The 19,631-nt window shown below is 41.2% G+C and overlaps 1 protein-coding gene and 1 long non-coding RNA gene across 2 annotated transcripts in view; both read right to left on the bottom strand.

The window, feature by feature from the left end:
• Positions 1–4,061: 4,061 nt before the first annotated feature.
• The window catches only part of LOC123723867 (uncharacterized), a 24,401-nt gene continuing 8,831 nt past the window's right edge, over positions 4,062–19,631 (bottom strand). Inside the window, exons 8-22 of the mRNA XM_045722584.1 lie at positions 16,234–16,291; positions 15,287–15,331; positions 14,851–15,123; positions 14,348–14,611; positions 13,853–14,137; positions 13,487–13,602; positions 10,859–11,273; positions 10,485–10,763; positions 10,078–10,326; positions 9,872–9,982; positions 5,261–5,377; positions 4,959–5,036; positions 4,378–4,458; positions 4,206–4,277; positions 4,062–4,081 (exon numbers count right to left, since the gene is read on the bottom strand). Of these exons, the coding sequence (XP_045578540.1) occupies positions 4,062–4,081; positions 4,206–4,277; positions 4,378–4,458; positions 4,959–5,036; positions 5,261–5,377; positions 9,872–9,982; positions 10,078–10,326; positions 10,485–10,763; positions 10,859–11,273; positions 13,487–13,602; positions 13,853–14,137; positions 14,348–14,611; positions 14,851–15,123; positions 15,287–15,331; positions 16,234–16,291 (2,463 nt within the window). The remainder of the gene's footprint in view (positions 4,082–4,205; positions 4,278–4,377; positions 4,459–4,958; positions 5,037–5,260; positions 5,378–9,871; positions 9,983–10,077; positions 10,327–10,484; positions 10,764–10,858; positions 11,274–13,486; positions 13,603–13,852; positions 14,138–14,347; positions 14,612–14,850; positions 15,124–15,286; positions 15,332–16,233; positions 16,292–19,631) is intronic.
• LOC106608913 (uncharacterized) lies at positions 4,941–6,136 on the bottom strand. The gene is made up of 3 exons (XR_006770594.1): positions 5,261–6,136; positions 5,116–5,140; positions 4,941–5,036 (listed from the first exon to the last, which is right to left on the bottom strand). It is a non-coding gene; the product is annotated as an uncharacterized lncRNA (long non-coding RNA).

The following is a 19,631-nucleotide window of genomic DNA, read 5'->3' as shown; positions in this document are numbered from 1 at the left end:
TTACCACTCCTACCCAGTAACTAGAATATGCATATACTTATTACATATGGATAGAAAACACCCTAAAGTTTCTAAAACTGTTTGAATGGTGTCTGTGAGTATAACAGAACTCATTTGGCAGGCAAGAAACTGAGAAGGTTTCATGCAGGAAGTGGCCTGTCTGACAAGGTGTCGTTCTTCTTGTCTCTGTTTATTGAAGAGTGAGGATCTTAGCTGTCCCGTGACACTTCCTACGGCTGCCATAGGGTCTCAGAAGGCGGTAAAAAGCTGAATCGTGGCTTTGCAGGCTCTGGCTGAAAAAAAGTAGCGCGTTTGGGTAGTGGCTGGTTACAGTACTGTGAGACTCAGGCTCGTGCCCGCGTCGACCGAAAGCTTTGTTTACTTTCCTCTGTTTAGCTAAAAGGACATTCCCGGTCGGAATATTATCGCTTTTTTATGAGAAAAATTGCATAAAAATGGATTTTAAACAGCGGTTGACATGCTTCGAAGTACAGTAATGGAATATTTAGATTTTTTTGTCACGAATTGCGCCATGCGCGCGACCCTGATTTACCATTTCAGATAGTGTCTGGGACGCACGAACAAAACGCCGCTATTCGGATATAACGATGGATTATTTTGGACCAAACCAACATTTGTTATTGAAGTAGCAGTCCTGGGAGTGCATTCTGACGAAGACAACAAAAGGTAATGAAACTTTTATAATAGTAAATCTGATATTGGTGAGTGCTAAACTTGCCGGGTGTCTAAATAGCTAGCCCGTGATGCCTGGGCTATGTACTTAGAATATTGCAAAATGTGCTTTCACCAAAAAGCTATTTTAAAATCGGACATATGGAGTGCATAGAGGAGTTCTGTATCTATAATTCTTAAAATAATTGTTATTCTTTTTGTGAACGTTTATCGTGAGTAATTAAGTAAATTGTTAGTGAATTCGCCGGAAGTTTGCGGGGGGTATGCTAGTTCTGAACGTCACATGCTAATGTAAAAAGCTGGTTTTTGATATAAATATGAACTTGATTGAACAAAACATGCATGTATTGTATAACATAATGTCCTAGGGTTGTCATCTGATGAAGATCATCAAAGGTTAGTGCTGCATTTAGCTGTCTTCTGGGTTTTTGTGACATTATATGCTAGCTTGAAAAATGGGTGTCTGATTATTTCTGGCTTGGTACTCTGCTGACATAATCTAATGTTTTGCTTTCGTTGTAAAGCCTTTTTGAAATCGGACAGTGTGGTTAGATTAACGAGAGTCTTGTCTTTAAATAGCTGTAAAATAGTCATATGTTTGAGAAATTGAAGTAATAGCATTTCAAAGGTTTTGAAAATCGCGCCACAGGATTCAACTGGCTGTTACGTAGGTGGGACGAATTCGTCCCGCCTAGCCCAGAGAGGTTAATTACAACTAAACGATTAATCAGTTTAATTGCGTGATAATAATTACAGGGAGTTAATTGATAAACATGTCTTCAGTTTAATGGTACTGTCACGTCCTGACCAGTATAAGGTTAATTGGTATTGTAGTTTGGTCAGGACGTGGCAGAGGGTATTCGTTTTATGTGGTTCGGGGTGGTGTGTTTTGTTGAAGGGGCATTTGGTTTAAGTATTCCGGGGTTTTTGGGCACTGTTTGGTTTTCAGGTATTCTATGATTTGTCTAGTATGTCTGTTTCTATGTTTGGTTAATTGGGGTTGGGACTCTCAGTTGAAGGCAGGTGTTGTCTATCTGCCTTTGATTGAGAGTCCCATATATGAGGGTGTGTTTGTGTTTGTTATTTGTGGGTGATTGTTCTGTGTTGAGCCTATGCTTTGCCAGACTGTTGGTTGTTCGTTCATTCTCGTGGTTTGTTATTTTGGCATTCATTTTGAAAATAAATAAACGTCAAGATGAGCCTGCACTTACCTGCTGCGTTTTGGTCCTCCTTCACCGACGACAAGTGTGACAGGTACCCCAAAGACACGACACTCCCTTATCTCACCTCATTTGCTCACATTGTGTATATAGCCTTATTTTTCTACTGAATTATTGACTGTATGTTTGTTTTACTCCATGTGTAACTCTGTGTTTTGTGTCGAACTGCTTTGCCTTATCTTGGCCAGGTCGCAATTGTAAATGAGAACTTGTTCTCAACTTGCCTACCTGGTTAAATAAAGGTGAAATAAAATTTAAAAAATGGTAATGTTTCACAGATACCGGTAGCTTTGTTACTTTGTGAGCAGACCACTCAATGTTGCAGAGAAAGAGGCTTGGGAGATGAGAGAGACGACAGAGAGCAAGGGGGAGAGTGTGTGTGGGGGGGTTTAGAGAGGAAGCAAAAATGTCAAGTGTCGGTGCAGTTTCCTCTCGGCTTCATATACCTGCAGAAGTGTTTGCATGACTTCATCTGCATGCTCATAGGTCAGTGTGACTGAGGGACATGAAACACCTGCCAACTTTTTCAGAAGTAGTGGGTCCCATGTTACTGATAGAGGCCCCCTTCTACGTTTCAGGTAACATCTTGTGATGCCACTTCCTGTGACTGTTTCTCAGGAGCAGTGACAATGACCTGGCTGGCTGACCACAGACATAACACCCCCTAACTGGAACAGTGACCTTCCAGACCATGCACGGACACTGAAGATAGCAGTCAGAGTCATACACCACTGTCATTAATCCTTTTTACCTGTGTTGGAATCGGCTAAACTTTGAACATTGAGATATTAAATAAATGAGAGAAGAAGCCTTGAATAGAAAGAGTGGTAGAGAATGGGTTTTATGTCAGAAGTTAAGGGTTCTCTGTAGAAAGCCAGGCTTCGGAATGTGTTTGAGGAGAGCAGAGTGACGTGTTGATATCGGGAAGCAAAATTGATATGTGGATTAGGTAAGGAGGGGTTGAGGTCAGTTCACCTTAAGGGAGTAATCAGGGTGTAGTATCTGGTTACCTTCTTCCTGTTGGGCATAAACTGCAAGGATTGGAGAGGAATGTTTTGCTGTCTGATTACAGCTGTACAGAACCTTTGGGAAGAATTAAACTTGGTTAAAGCTTCTCTAGTATCCGTGAGTGATTTACTCTGAAAAATAAGAACCTAACACCTGTCTGTAGGATGAGGAGGCAATATGGGAGTACTGGCAGTCAGTCATATGTTACTTGATTCTCAGAACTCCTGCAGAGTATATGACAAACTGAGAAGAACTGTTATTTTCAGGCACACTCTTCCCCAAGAAGCAATTCTAAAAATCTAAGGGTCTTCAGCTGATGGGGTGCAGCTTTTGAACTTTGCTCTTGGGGCATTTGTTATATTTTCAATGGGTAGATATAATTAAGTCCAAAAATGGATGCAGAAATAGCAGATTGCCTTTTAACTCACACATTGTGGAGCCTGAGATCTATACTAGGATGAAAGGAATTTGAACCAAATTAGATTTTATGGAAAAGTTGACGATGACAATATCCATGTACAGTAAGAAAGCACTCATGCCATCTGGTGGATAAAAAATAGTTTATAAGCACAATGCAAAGACATTGTAAAAGTACAGGCCATTAGAAGAAAATGAATAATATACAAATGTTATTCTATCATCTGAATAAATCAACAATAAAACTCAATACAAAGCAGATACAAATGCTGTAGCTGCATATGGTGCAATGATGATGCATCTTAAGGCAAAGAAAAAAGCTGTTACAGTGAAACACAATTAAACCATGCTTAAATACAATAAAATAAGTAATAAGTAAGAACTCCTTAATGTACAAGTTGTTTTGGCATGCGTGTTTGTGCGTACAAAATCCATGTTCCGGGTTCCTTCTGCTCCTCTGAGTGCGTCCGTCCATTCCTCCGTCCCTTCAATCACTCCAACTTTCTATCCCCCCCTCCATCTCTGACCCCCTCAAGGACCTGCAACATATCACTGCACAAAGTTGGTGTGGACATGCAGTCAAATAAACTCTTAAGAATTAAACAAAGAGACATACATTATACTTTGATAGAGCATTAGGCCTATATTAGTCTCAATAGCATATGGCTATTAGTCTTACCTGGTGCTGTACCTGGCTTCACTTCAGAATAGACTTAATCTGCCTCAGGTGGGGTTGATGATTTCTGTAAGGAGTGAGGATAAAACATCCGAATAATATCAGTTATTCAGAATATTATGCAGCTAGTCAATATGGGGTCAGAGGTGTTATGATACAGGGAATATGGAAGGAGGGATGTCCAGTCTTACCTTTCTTCTTGGCTTTGGCCTTCTGTTTAAGGTCAACCTCAGCATAGGTCACATCAACAGGTCCAGTTGCTTCTGAAAATTGACATTTCCAGTCACAAATTAAGGAATTAGATTATTCAGCATCTTTTTAGAAACTCCAAAAACACACATTTAGATTTCACAGACTGCCAACCTGTACAATGGGTCTTGCCTGTGGTCTTCCCTGTCTTGACCTCAGAATAGACTGGATTTTCCTTTGGATCAGCTGTCATTTCTGAGGCGGAAAGAATTTGTTTGTTTTATTCAAATTTGATGAGTAAAAAAAAAACACTGCTACATTTTGTATTCATTTGTGACAGTTGAGAATTACTTTTGTTGTCCAACTTTGAGTTGAATCTTGGCGTACATCACATCACTTGATCCAGCAGTAGCCGCACCTGAAATATACAGGTAGTACACTAATATCTCTACTTTCTGTTAGCATGCTAGTCATATTAAACATATGAAGAACTGCAACTCTATTCATTCTAAACTTAACAGTGTACAGTACCACTGTCATTACTTTCTGAGGGAGTGTCTGTATAGATGTTTGCGCCACCTGTTGGTCAAAGAAGAGAGAGAAAGATTAATAGGTTGGTTTTCCCTCAGCTTGCCTAGAGACAGATTACAGTAACATGTATGTAAAGTAAATAGTGAAAAGTCAGTACGTGAAGTTACAGAGAGGAGAGTGACAGTGTTCTGGGATGAGACTGACCATGCTGCAGATTATTATACCCAGCATCAGGAGCCTGGCCCTGGGTAGATCCTTGGTCCTGTTGGGGGTCCAGGTTGGTCCTCTGGGGCTGGTGGGGCCTACAGGGAGAGATACTCATGAAACAGATTATATTTTACTGTATGAAAAGGAAGGTAGTTGAAAGACAGGTGTACTCACCAGAATATTCTGTTGCAACAGGAATCTGTAATGAGAAATGCATACTATATACGGTATCAAGTCGTTACTGTTTTAAACTTTTGTAATTAGACGTCTTTCTCCTAAACATGAAACAACGTTAAATGAGAATTTATAAAAGTCTCACCTTGGGCTTTTTTATATCGACACAGCAGTACCAGGAGAATGGCCAGTAGAACACCAGCAACAACCAGGCCCACAACCACTCCTACTAGGACTGATGTAGAGGGTCCAGGAGTTACACCTGGAGAGAGAACAGCAAATTTACTATCAGGTTCTGAGGTAGTTGTAGAAAATAAATAAAGTATTGGACAAAGTGAATATATATTTGACAACTGACTTGAGATCAGATGACCAGCCTGAGCTTGCAACTCCAAACCTATGCTTTTTAACACTACAAATTACTTATGACCACAGATATTACCCTCATGCATTGTGTCCCACCACCTGCCAACCCCTCTTTTTACACTACTGCTACTCTTCATCATATTGCATAGTCACTTTAACCATACCTACATGTACATACTACCTCAATAAGCCTGACTAACCGGTGTCTGTATATAGCCTTGCAACTCTTATTTTCAAATGTCTTTTTACTGTTGTTCTATTTCTTTACTTACCTTCACACACACACACACCTTTTTTTTGCACTATTGGTTAGAGCCTGTAAGTAAGCATTTCACTGTAAGGTCTACTACACCTGTTGTATTCGGGGCGCACGTGACAAATAAACTTTGATTTGATATTATGAAAAGGTCATGTGATCATGACCATTTTCTCTAGCTCTCTGGTGATTCTCCTTCATTAGATTTACACTTATAGAAGCCTTCATTTGACTTGGACACTACAGGGATGGTCATCTCTCCTGTGGTCTCATTCCTGATGAGTACTCCATCTTTGTAGAAATCAACCTTGGGGATCGGGTTTGTTTGCTGATATCCATTTGTACAGTGTAGTCAGTCTCCCTCAGTTATGGGATAGGGAGGGCTCTGCAGGATCAGAGGGCCATCTGTGTAACATAACAATAAAACTGTAAATCTGGAGTACAGAATTGAACATCATTATCATACATTGTAATGTAAAAAAGGTTAATGAATGTTGTACAACAGACGTACCAGCCACTGATGTTGACAGCATTACTGTTCTCTCCTGATCCAGACTCACACCAGTACACTCCACTGTCCCCTGTGTATGTGGACCTGATGGTACATGTGGACCCTGCTATTGATCCACAGTTAGAGACACCTCTGACTCCACTGCATTCTCTCTGTATCTCTTCAGTCTCCATCCAGTAGAGTTCCTCTTCTCCTCACAGCTTAGTGAGAGAGACTGATGTAAAGTGTTGAGTTCTGTTAGGTCTTATTTTGAGAGACACTGAAGGTTGCGGATCTGAAACAAATTGTGACATATTCTAACGTATACTGTAGTTATATATACACACACACACACACGAGGGTGACTTAAATATTATTAAATGCAGTATCAATGCAGTTAGTTACCTCCTGACCATAAAAACTGAGGTTCACTGTAGAGTGTGTCATTGAGTGGGTCTCATCTCCCAGCTCTTCACACATATCCTCCTGTGTGACTAGGACCAGCTGGGATCAGAGTGTAGGAGTCGTCACTAGTCCCACTGCCAAATAGAGGCTCTACAGAGTAGGACCTGCCTGATAGGGAGAGTAACCCAGCTGTGTAGGGAACAGTTGGTACCAGAAGAACCTCCAGCCTGTAGATTACTCTTTAACCCAACAGCTCAGAGTCACTGAGTTTCCAGGGTTCAGCCACTGAGCAGAGACAATTCAGACAGCTTGGGGTTTTCTGTTATGAAGGAAATGACACAATCAAATGTTACGTCTTTAAAATGTTTACCCATTTTGTTATTATGGTATTGTACCTTAACCCAAAAATCTAACTATAGTTTTGTTCCATCATTGATCTCACTGTCTGCTATTTGACCTCATCCCTTCTGTCTTTCAATCCCATAAAAACAGACTTACCTAACACGGTCAATTGTATAGCATTTCTTGTCTGGGAGTGTTTTAAGCCATTTCTATTCTGAAGACCTTCACAGGTATATAGACCATTCTTTGCAGGACTGATTCTGTATTCAGGCTCTGTTTTGGAGAAGACCAACTTCCCACTGTTATTAAAAATAATGCTCAATCTCTTCTCACCTCTGTCATATCTGAGAGCGACAGTCTCTCCACTGAATGTCTGTGGCCAGCTGGGTTGGATGGTCAGAACAGGCACAAGTAAGTGGACAGACACAACACAGACAACTAACTGAATGAACATTTGCACAATTTTCACACACCTTAATGTAAAATAATGTGGATCAGTATTTATCACAAAATGAACATATCAAAAGTTGTCATTTCTGAACTTCAGACTGCATACTGTATCTGTCTGATTTACCAAGATCTATCAGAATACTGACATATACAGTGATGTCCACACACACACTGTAATGCTTTTCACAGGAGAAGTATCGAAGTCAGGCGCAGGACACAGGGATGAGTGCAAACAAAACATTTTACTCAAAAATAATAATCCAACTTCTCCCGCAGCAATAAAACATGGCTGGGAGAAAATCCTCCAACAACTACAAAACAGGTAACAATCACAGACAAGACAAACATGAAAGCCAGAGGGTTAAATAGTGAACATAATCAGGGAATATGAAACAGGTGTGTATAATAAAGACAAAACCAAACGAACAGGGAAACATAGATCGGTGGTAACTAGTAAGCCGGCGACATCGATCGCCGAACGCCGCCCGAACAAGGAGAGGGGCCGACTTCGGCGGAAGTCGTCACACACACACACACCACACACCACACACACACACACACAACAATAGTAATTTACAACATTAACAATGTCTGAAAAATGTGCTTTTATTTCAAAAACAAGGACATTTCTAAGTAACCCCAACACTTTTGAATGGTAGTGTTCATCAGAGGCAGCTGTGTGGAATGTTTTACCACTGACCAGAGATGGGGGGAGTTTGAAAGTTGTAACTGGGGAACTGGATTTCCAGATTAAAGTGTAGAGTTTCATTTTGCTTCACATCATTACATGTTGAATACATTAATCCATTTTTAAGCTATTTACCTCTAAACATATCTAAGTGTTCTGTTGTAGACTGTGAGACACCGTGTGAAGTAATAAGGTAAACATCTGGGGTTTCTTATCGCCCCCTTCAGGACAGGCCTGTAACTACTCTACGTTCTTGTGGATCACAATATAGAAACTAATATAGTCATTGGTCCATAGCAACAACATAACCCCTCAGTCTACTGTGTCTGCCCTCTTATTCCTTCCTCTCTCTATGGTCCCGTGTGGCTCAGTTAGTAGACCATGGTGTTTGCAACGCCAGGGTTGTGGGTTTGATTCCCATGGGGGACCAGTATGGACAAAAAATGTATGAAATGTGTACATTCACTACTGTAAGTCGCTCTGGATAAGAGTGTCTGCTAAATGACTAAAATGTAAATGTATCATTATCATATTAGTACAGACATGGACCACTTCTGTATGGATTCCAATCAGTAGAAGTCAAATCTGGATGTGGTTTACAGAAGACTGATAGCAATATTTTCAAAGGAATACAATGATGTAGGGAATCATCACTTTTTGTTTGACATATGAGATTTAATACAACATTTAAAATCCAAAATACAACACACCCTCCATTGTCTTACGTTGGTTTGCGTCACTCTTATGCGATCATCGTCGTGCGGAATCATTGCGCTATCTGACGTAAGACAACAAACACTCTCTTCATTCAAGTACCATAGTGGAATACTAATCTGGCTCCTATAATTACTGTAAAAATACAATTTTACAAAAAACATTGAGACATATAGAAGTGAAAATGATGTACAATGTATATAAAAAATAAGCGTTAATTGAATTAAAACAAACAATAAGTGTGGAAACTTAACAGTTAAAGTTGTATTAGCAGGTCGGCCAACCAAGTATAAACCCACCTTTAGTTTTATTTTAATTATGAAAATGTATATAAAAGGCTTGAAATTATGTAAAACACAAAATATAAAAAATGCAAATTCAGCTTGTAAACAAAACAGGCACTACACTACTGTTTAAACAACAAACTGAAGTCAAAGAGGGGTAAGTGTAATATTTCAAGAAAATGAACAACAATCAACAATAACAAAGACAAGCATACAAGCCCCCGAAAGCTGAAAACGGCAACTTGCTAAATCATAACATTTAGTATTTGTAAAATTCCATTCAGTGATATTTGACTCAGTAAACACTGTCATAAATCAATGTAAAGGCAATGGCAAAAATGTAAAAATCCACAAAAATGGTTGTTCAGTTTACAGTTCTTACTGTAATGATCACACGGATGATTCAGTCTGTTCAATAACATCATCAGATCGTAACTCGTATTGAAGAGATTTGGTTGTTGAACACAGGCCTATGGGAATATAACAGACGGAGAATAGCATTGGAGTTAAACTGATTCAACTGCTCTTTCAACTGCTCAGCACTAAAATGTAATCCATCAAAAGTAATTAAAAGGTTAGTTTGCCTTTTTTGAGGGGAGAACATTTCCATAGAACACATTTAACAAAAATAGCTGACCATGGTCACTTTTCTATTTACATTTGACATGAACCATTTGAGTGATATAAGAGCATGACATAAAGAAGGAGAATATCCAGCTGGATAAGTTGATTGTAGATACACACTGAAATAAAGAGGTCACCTCGAGCCCTGCAGCATTTCACCATCAGCACGATAGACACCAGTAGAAAGGGAGACACCACCAGCAGACTACACAGCAGCCTGGGCAGCAGAGAGATGGAGACAACAGAACCTGGAGGGACAAGCATAACACATGTTTAACCATCCACACACACACACACACACACACACACACACACACACACACACACACAGAGCTCTTCTCACCTCTCACTGTCACCCAGCTCTCTGGTGATTCTCCTTCATTAGATTTACACTTATAGAAGCCTTCATCTGACTTGGACACTACAGGGATGGTCATCTCTCCTGTGGTCTCATTGCTGATGAGAACTCCATCTTTGTAGAAATCAACCTTGGGGATCGGGTTTGTTTCCTGATATCTATTTGCACAGCTCAGAGTCACTGAGTCTCCCTCAGTTATGGGATAGGGAGGGCTCTCCAGGATCAAAGAGCCAACTGTGTAACATAATATATAAATAATACTGTAAATCTGGAGTTATCACTAACATGAGCTTGTATTTTATTAGATGCAAACATTCAATTACAGAATTGAACATCATTATCAAACATTGAACTGTAAAAAAAGGTTAATGAATGTTGTACAACAGACGTACCATCCACTGTGATGTTGACAGCATTACTGTACTCTCCTGATCCAGACTCACACCAGTACACTCCACTGTCCTTTTTACGCGTGAACCTGATGGTACATGTGGACCCTGCTCCTGATCCCCAGGTAGAGACACACTCTGATTCCACTGCTTTCTCTCTGTATCTCTTCAGTCTCCATCCAGTAGAGTTCCTCTTCTCCTCACAGCTTAGTGAGAGAGACTTTGATGTAAAGTGTTGAGTTCTGTTAGGTCTTGTTTTGAGAGACAGTGATGGTTGCGGATCTGAAACAAAGAGTGACGGAGTAAAACAAATATGTATATATACACATGAGGGTGACTTAAATATGATTAAATGCAGTTTCAATGCAGTTAGTTACCTCCTGACCAGAGAAACTGAGGTTCACTGTAGAGTGTGTCATAGACTGGGTCTCCTCTCCCAGCTCTACACACATATCCTCCTGTGTGACTAGGACCAGCAGAGATCAGAGTGTAGGAGTCTTCAGTAGTCCCACTGCCAGATAGAGGCTCTACAGAGTAGGACCTGTCCAATAGGGAGAGTAACCCAGCTGTGTAGGGAACAGTTCGGTACCAGAAGAACCTCCAACCTGTAGATGACTCTTTAACCCCACAGCTCAGAGTAACTGAGTCTCCAGGGTTCAGCCACTGAGGATAGACACTCAGGACAGCTTGGGGTCTATCTGTTATGAAGGAAGTGACACAAATCAAATGTTCAGTCTTTAAAATGTTTACCCATTTTGTTAATAGGGTATTGTACATTACCCCAAAATCTAACTATAGTTTTGATTCCATCATTCGATCCTCGTTTGTTAAGTCAAACGACACTGCTGGTCCTGCTCACATTGCCCTACCCTATGCTTTGACCTCTTTCTCCACTCTCTCTCCAGATGAAATCTTGCGACTTGTGACGGCCGGCCGCCCAACAACCTGCCCGCTTGACCCTATCCCCTCCTCTCTTCTCCAGACCATTTCCGGAGACCTTCTCCCCTACCTCACCTCGCTCATCAACTCATCCTTGACCGCTGGCTACATCCCTTCGGTCTTCAAGAGAGCGAGAGTTGCACCCCTTCTCAAAAAACCTACACTCGATCCCTCCGATGTCAACAACTACAGACCAGTATCCCTTCTTTCTTTTCTCTCCAAAACTCTTGAGCGTGCCGTCCTTGGCCAGCTCTCTTGCTATCTCTCTCAGAATGACCTTCTTGATTCAAATCAGTCAGGTTTCAAGACTTGCCGTTCAACTGAGACCGCTCTTCTCTGTGTCACGCAGGCTCTCCGCACTGCTAAAGCTAACTCTCTCTCCTCTGCTCTCATCCTTCTAGACCTATCTGCTGCCTTTGATACTGTGAACCATCAGATCCTCCTCTCCACCCTCTCCGAGTTGGGCATCTCCGGCGCGGCTCACTCTTGGATTGCGTCCTACCTGACAGGTCGCTCCTACCAGGTGGCGTGGCGAGAATCCGTCTCCGCACCATGTGCTCTCACCACTGGTGTCTCCCAGGGCTCTGTTCTAGGCCCTCTCCTATTCTCGCTATACACCAAGTCACTTGGCTCTGTCATATCCTCACATGGTCTCTCCTATCATTGCTACGCAGACTACACACAATTAATCTTCTCCTTTCCCCCTTCTGATAACCAGGTGGCGAATCGCATCTCTGCATGTCTGGCAGACATATAAGTGTGGATGACGGATCACCACCTCAAGCTGAACCTCGGCAAGACGGAGCTGCTCTTCCTACCGGGGAAGGACTGCCCGTTCCATGATCTCGCCATCACGGTTGACAACTCCATTGTGTCCTCCTCCCAGAGTGCTAAGAGCCTTGGCGTGACCCTGGACAACACCCTGTCGTTCTCCACTAACATCAAGGCGGTGACTCGATCCTGTAGGTTCATGCTCTGAAACCCCACCTCTTCAAGGAATACCTGGGATAGGATAAAGTAATCCTTCTAACCCCCCCCTTAAAAGATTTAGATGCACTATTGTAAAGTGGTTGTTCCACTGGATATTATAAGGTGAATGCACCAATTTGTAAGTCGCTCTGGATAAGAGCGTCTGCTAAATGACTTAAATGTAAATGTAATGCTCTACAACATTCGTAGAGTTCGACCCTGCCTTACACAGGAAGCGGTGCAGGTCCTAATCCAGGCACTTGTCATCTCCCGTCTGGATTACTGCAACTCGCTGCTGGCGGGGCTCCCTGCCTGTGCCATTAAGCCCTTACAACACATCCAGAACGCCGCAGCCCGTCTGGTGTTCAACCTTCCCAAGTTCTAGCACGTCACCCCGCTCCTCCACACACTCCACTGGCTTCCAGTTGAAGCTCGCATCTGCTACAAGACCATGGTGCTTGCCTACGGAGCTGTGAGGGAAACGGCACCTCCGTACCTTCAGGCTCTGATCAGTCCCTACACCCAAAGAAGGGCACTGCGTTCATCCACCTCTGGCCTGCTCGCCTCCCTACCTCTGCGGAAGCACAGTTCCCGCTCAGCCCAGTCAAAACTGTTCGCTGCTCTGACACTCCAATGGTGGAACAAGCTCCCTCACGACGCCAGGACAGCGGAGTCAATCACCAACTTCCGGAGACACCTGAAGCCCCACCTCTTTAAGGAATACCTGGGATAGGAAAAAGTAATCCTGCTACCCCCCCCCACAAAATATATAGATGTACTATTGTAAAGTGGTTCTTCCACTGGATATCATAAGGTGAATGCACCAATTTGTAAGTCGCTCTGGATAAGAGCATCTGCTAAATGACGTAAATGTAATGTAAATGATCTCACTGTCTGCTATTTGACCTCATCCCTTCTGTCTTTCTCTTTCAATCCCATAAAAACAGACTTACCTAACATGGTCAATTGTATAGCATTACTTGTCTGGGAGTGTTTTAAGCCATTTCTTTGCTGAAGACCTTCACAGGTATATAGACCATTCTTTGCAGGACTGATTCTGTACTCAGGCTCTGTTTTGGTGTAGACCGACTTCCCACTGTTATAAAAAAAATGCTCAATCTCTTCTCACCTCTGTCATATCTGAGAGCGACAGTCTCTCCACTGAATGTCTGTGGCCAGCTGGGTTGGAGGGTCAGAACAGCCACAGGTCTCTCTGCACAGACACAACACAGAAATTACATATTATCACACACTTTAAAATGTAAAATAATGTTGATCAGCATTCAGCACAACATGACCATATCATAAGTTATCATTTCTGAACAAACAGTATGAACTGTCTGACTTACCAAGATCTATCAGAATACTGACATATACAGTGATGTCCACACGCACACGCACACACGCACACGCACACGCACACACACACACACACACACAGTCACACAGTCACACATACTCACCTTTCACAGTGATAGTGACAGGATCACTGATGATTGATGATATGGATCTGGACTGGATCTCTCCCTGACACCAGTAGAGACCCTGGTCAGACTCAGCAGCTCTACTGATGGTGAAGGTGGCTCCTGTTGTAGTGTGTCTGTCAGACAAGGTCACTACTTTCTTAGTGTTGTCTTTGTACCATGTATAGATCCAGCCACTGTCAGACCCCACTGAACACGTCAGAGTTACTGTCTCTCCTTTGTATGCAGGGTTTGGATTCATGGTCAGTGAAGTTTCAGGAAGAGCTAAGAAAACAGAGAGCAGAATATCAAAACATCTGGATACATGCTTGGTCATTTATAATAATTTAGCTGTTGCTGTTAAGTTTATTTTAAATAGGGGTATGCTGACTCCATTCAGTTAGAATTTACACTCTATACAGTATATTTAGATTTTCTAATTCGCTTACATTTCTGAAATTTCAGACAGTGATTGAAGGTTAATAGTGAGCTCACCTGTGACGCTAATGTGGAGAGATGAGCTGAGATATGAATTTTGGGGCTGTCTTGTCCTTGTCCCCTGACACTGGTACTGACCAGCCTGGTCAGAGAGAGAGATAGTGGTGTTTTTACTGGTCTGACTGGAAAGCCGTTCTTTATTTATTAACCAGCGGTACGTCCAGTCTCTGTGGTTTGATATGTCACACCACAGCTTGACTGTGTCTCCGGAATACAGTATCTCCTGGGTAGTGACCATCTTCACTGAGGCTGTAGGCAGAGCTGTGGAAACAGTTTGTCATCAATCAGTTAAAAGTATGATCTTAGTACCATACACCATATTTCTTCAATTATTACATGAAAGGAGAAATAATTAAAGTAAGAATCTCAACTGCAATAGTAGACAGACCTTTTTAAAACGACAAAATAGCGTCCTTAAAATGGGCCTAATGTCAAGTGGTTATGGACAAGTGGTTATGGACAAGGAGGCAGTGATGTGAATGAGAGATAAGATGACTTACCTGTCACTGTCAGTCTGACTGCATCACTCCACTTAGAATACATCCTATTATCAATATGTGTACCCAGACACCTGTAGACACCATTGTCTGAAATCTTAACCTCACTCATCTCATATTCATGCTTGCTACTGATTGAGTCTACATCATCCTTGCGCCATGTGTATTTCCAGTCAGTGACTTCTCCCCTCTGTATGTTACATCTGAAAGTGACAGATTCTCCCCTGAATATCTGGGAGGATTTGGGGTGTGTGGTCAGAACAGCCTTTGCCTGTCCTGCAAAAAATAAAACCAGCATGAAACAATTACTTTACACATGTTATTTTGAGACACTCAAAACACAAAATATGTCTATCCAAAAGCAGCTTTAAAAATTACAAATAAAACATTTGATGAAGCATTAACAGATGAAGTCTTGATCAAGTGTACAAATATCTACCATCATCATCTTCAGAGTGTCCAGAGTAGATGTGTGTACTCAGCACTACAACAAAGAAAGTCACATTACTCCAATATTAGATAGAATTAAATAACAACATGTCATATTCATGTTACTGATTACCAAATCCATCCTGTACTTTATTTTAAAGGCGCCAGCTATGATTTCTAAACACATTTTTTATCATTAAATTAATCACAGGCATTTATTCTTGAAGAGTATAACTTTTAATTACCTCAAAACTGTCTCATCCCATCATAAACCAAAAAATATGGTTATTTTATGACAATTATTGTAAACAATGTAGATGAATGAATTTCCTTAGCCCCTTCCCTCAGCCATATACCACAACAAGTGTCAGGGTGGCCATTTTGTTGTAGTTTGAATTACGGACCGCAGCGTTAAATGGCAGCTAACTTCCCATGTTCTGCACACAGAGAGTGTACAGAGACCAAAAACACCAAAACACCACTCATTAATCTCTTAACACAGTTTACTATAACTGTAGTGAAGGAATCCTCAACCGTTTACAATAATCACTTCTTGATACTACAACACATCCAACAAATATTGCATTTTATATTCATTGTCATTGACAGCACATTTTGCAACCACTGAGTTAGCACCACTCTTTAGTTCCTGAGTGATGACCTGGTTAAATGCCCACCACCACACTAACCAGGTCTGCATGGCATCGGCTATACAAGCTCAGGTTCTCAAAGTGATGCAACATCAATATAGAATGGTCACTTTCTACACCATATTTGCTGCAATTTCCTTTGAGTGACATTTACTAATATTTTCTCAATAAGTGCAAAAACACCAAAAACAAAGCTAAAGCATGAAACTGTCTTCATATCGATTAATGTCTTATTCCTTTTTCCCTTATATTCTTAGTAAATGAGGTAATTAGTGTTCATAAACAAACACACTAACTCAGTACTTACATAGTAGCAAACAGAGCAAGGTGTGCTCCATTCTGTCCCCACAGACAAGTGACTTTCTCTACAACTACAGTCCTTCTAACAAACCCCTCTTCTTCCTATATGATGACAGTCTGCTTAGATCACACCACATCATGCTTAGATCACACCTCTTCACCGTACACAGAAAAGTAGAGAAATATTCTAGAGAAATATAAAAATAGATCGATAGTGTAGGCCTTCCCTCAAACCTTTGCTCAGATGGTTCTGTTATGAGTAATACGTTTAGCTACTGTCTACATAGATATGTTTGTTATTGTGTTGTTTATGGTTGTATTTAAATGTGTCTGCATATGTGATGTGTATCAGGGCGATTGTTCATGTAATGTGTTGTGTGTGTCTTGTGTTTGTGTGTGTATATTGTTTGTGTTTGTCTATTGTTTATTATTTTCATAATGTTTTAATTTTTTTCACTTGCTTTTCTTTTTGTTAATAATTTTATGACTTATTTACTTATTTATTTTTATATCCATGATTTGTTTTACTTTTTGGGGGGTATTTTCTAAAAGCTGCGTTGTTGGATAAGGGCTTGTAAGTAAAGTGTAGAGTGTGGGACACATGTACAACATGTGTGAAGAAACCAACATGGGGAGAGAAAGGTTACAGGGGAAAGCAGTTACAGACTTCACCTTTAGTTGGTGTGCTATGGTAAACATCTGGGGCTTCTTATCGCCCCCTTCAGGGACAGGCCTGTAACTACTCCACATTCTTGTGGATCACAATATCGAAACTAATCAATCAATCAAATGTATTTATAAAGCCCTTTTTACATCAGCAGATGTCACAAAGTGCTATACAGAAACCCAGCCTAAAACACCAAACAGCAAGCAATGCAGATGTAGAAGCTCGATGGCTAGGAAAAACTCTAGAGAGGAACCAGTCTCTGAGGGGTGGCCAGTCCTCTTCTGGCTGTGCCGGGTGGAAATTATAAGAGTACATGGCCATTAAGGCCAGATTGTTCCCCATACTATTGTGGAGCACTTAATTCTGCCTGCTGCCGCAGATATGGCTGGGACAATGCTGGGGGAAAAGGCCCAAAAAACTTTACAGACAATGTCTTCATCGAACAATACTGTTTCATGACGCATCAGTGACATGGCAAGAGATGCTATGAAACAATTACTGCTTTGCATACAAGCCAGTGAATTCTATGCGTTACAGCTGGATGAGTCAACAAACGTGGCGGACCTGGCACAGCTCCTTTTAAGTCCATTACGTTTATGGGTGGTCAATTAAGGAAGACTTCCTCTTCTGGAAACCAGGACAACAGGAGAGGATATTTTTTAAGTAATGGACAGCTTTGTGACATCAAATGGACTTTGGTGGTCAAGACGTGTTGGTGTCTGTACTGATGGGGCAAAAGCCATGACAGGGAGACATAGTGGAGTGGTAACGCGCGTGCAAGCAGTTGCTCCCAACGCCACTTGTAACGCTTTTACAACATATGCGCTAGAATTGCGGTAGTTATCAATGGGCAAAGTATTGACACGTTTTTTTAATTGAGAGACAAGCTTAAAGTTTTCTTTACTGACCATCATTTTCACTTGTCTGACCGCTTGCATGATGACGAGTTTCTCACACGACTGTTCTATCTGGGTGATGTTTTTTCTCGCCTGAATGATCTGAATCTAGGATTACAGGGACTCTTCGCAAAAATGTTCAATGTGAGGGACAAAACTGAGCCGATGATTAAGAAGTTCATATTTATATCAAAAACCAGCTTTTTACATTAGCATGTGACTAGCATGTGACTAGCATTCCCACCGAACACTGCCGGTGAATTTACTAAATTACTCACGATAAACGTTCACAAAAAGCATAACAATTATTTTAAGAATTATAGATACAGAACTCCTCTATGCACTCGATATGTCCGATTTTAAAATAGCTTTTCGGTGAAAGCACATTTTGCAATATTCTCAGTAGATAGCCCGGCATCACAGGGCTAGCTATTTAGACACCCAGCAGGTTTAGCACTCATCAAAGTCAGATTTACTATAAGAAAAATGTTCTTACCTTTGTTGTCTTCGTCAGAATGCACTCCCAGGACTTCTACTTCAATAACAAATGTTGGTTTGGTCCAAAATAATCCATCGTTATATCCAAACAGCGGCGTTTTGTTCGTGAGTTCTAGACACTATCCTAAAGGCTAAATAAGGGTGACGAGCATGGCGCAATTCGTGACAAAAGAATTCTAAATATTCCATTACCGTACTTCGAAGCAAGTCAACCGCTGTTTAAAATCAATTTTTATGCCATTTTTCTCATAAAAAAGCGATAATATTCCGACCGGGAATCTGCATTTAGATAAACAGACAAAGGAAAAGAAAGCATAAGGTCGAAGCGGGCACGCGCCTAAGCCCATAGTACTCTGAGTGGCCACTTGCCAAAAGCGATAAAGTGTTTCAGCCAGAGCCTGCCTCGATATCGTTCAACGTTTTCCCGGGCTCTGAGACCCTATGGAAGACGTAGGAAGTTTCACGTTATTGCACAGATCCTGAGTCTTCAATAAAAAGAGCCAAGATGAAACACTACTTCTCAGACAGGCCACTTCCTGCTTGAAATCTTCTCAGGTTTTGGCCTGCCATAGGAGTTCTGTTATACTCACAGACACCATTCAAACAGTTTTAGAAACTTTGGGGTGTTTTCTATCCAAAGCCAATAATTATATGCATATTCTAGTTACTGGGCAGGTGTAGTAACCAGATTAAATCGGGTACGTTTTTTATCCAGCCGTGCAAATACTGCCCCCTATCCCCAACAGGTTGCTTACGGACAATGTCAAATGTGATATAGCGAAGCACCTGAGGGAGTTGGGTGCACAATTACGCAGGTACTTTCCTGAAACGAATGACACAAACAGTTGGATTCGTTATCCCTTTCATGCCCTGCCTCCAATCCACTTACCGATATCTGAACAAGAGAGCCTCATTGAAATTTCAACAAGCAGTTTTGTGAACATTTTATTTAATCAGAAGCCACTGCCAGATTTCTGGATTGGGCTGCTCTCAGAGTATCCTGCCTTGGCATATCGCGCTGTTAAGACACTGATGCCCTTTGCAACCACGTACCTTTGAGAGAGTGGATTCTCGACCCTCACTAGCATGAAAACTAAATATAGGCACAGACTGTGTGTGGAAAATGATTTAAGACTGAGACTCTCTCCAATACAACCCAACATTGCAGAGTTATGTGCATCCTTTCAAGCACACCCTTTTCATTAACCTGTGGTGAGTTATTCACAATTTTCGATGAACAAATAAGGTTTTATTTGTAAGATGGTTAAATAAAGAGCAAAATGATTGATTATTATTATTTGGTGCCATTGCCCTATATGAGCTCTTTATCACTTCCCATGAGCC

Source organism: Salmo salar, chromosome ssa07, assembly GCF_905237065.1.
Source record: "Salmo salar chromosome ssa07, Ssal_v3.1, whole genome shotgun sequence".
Lineage (NCBI taxonomy): Eukaryota > Metazoa > Chordata > Actinopteri > Salmoniformes > Salmonidae > Salmo > Salmo salar.
The sequence above is the reverse complement of the archived record's forward strand: the minus strand, read 5'-3'. Positions and strand labels throughout refer to the sequence as shown.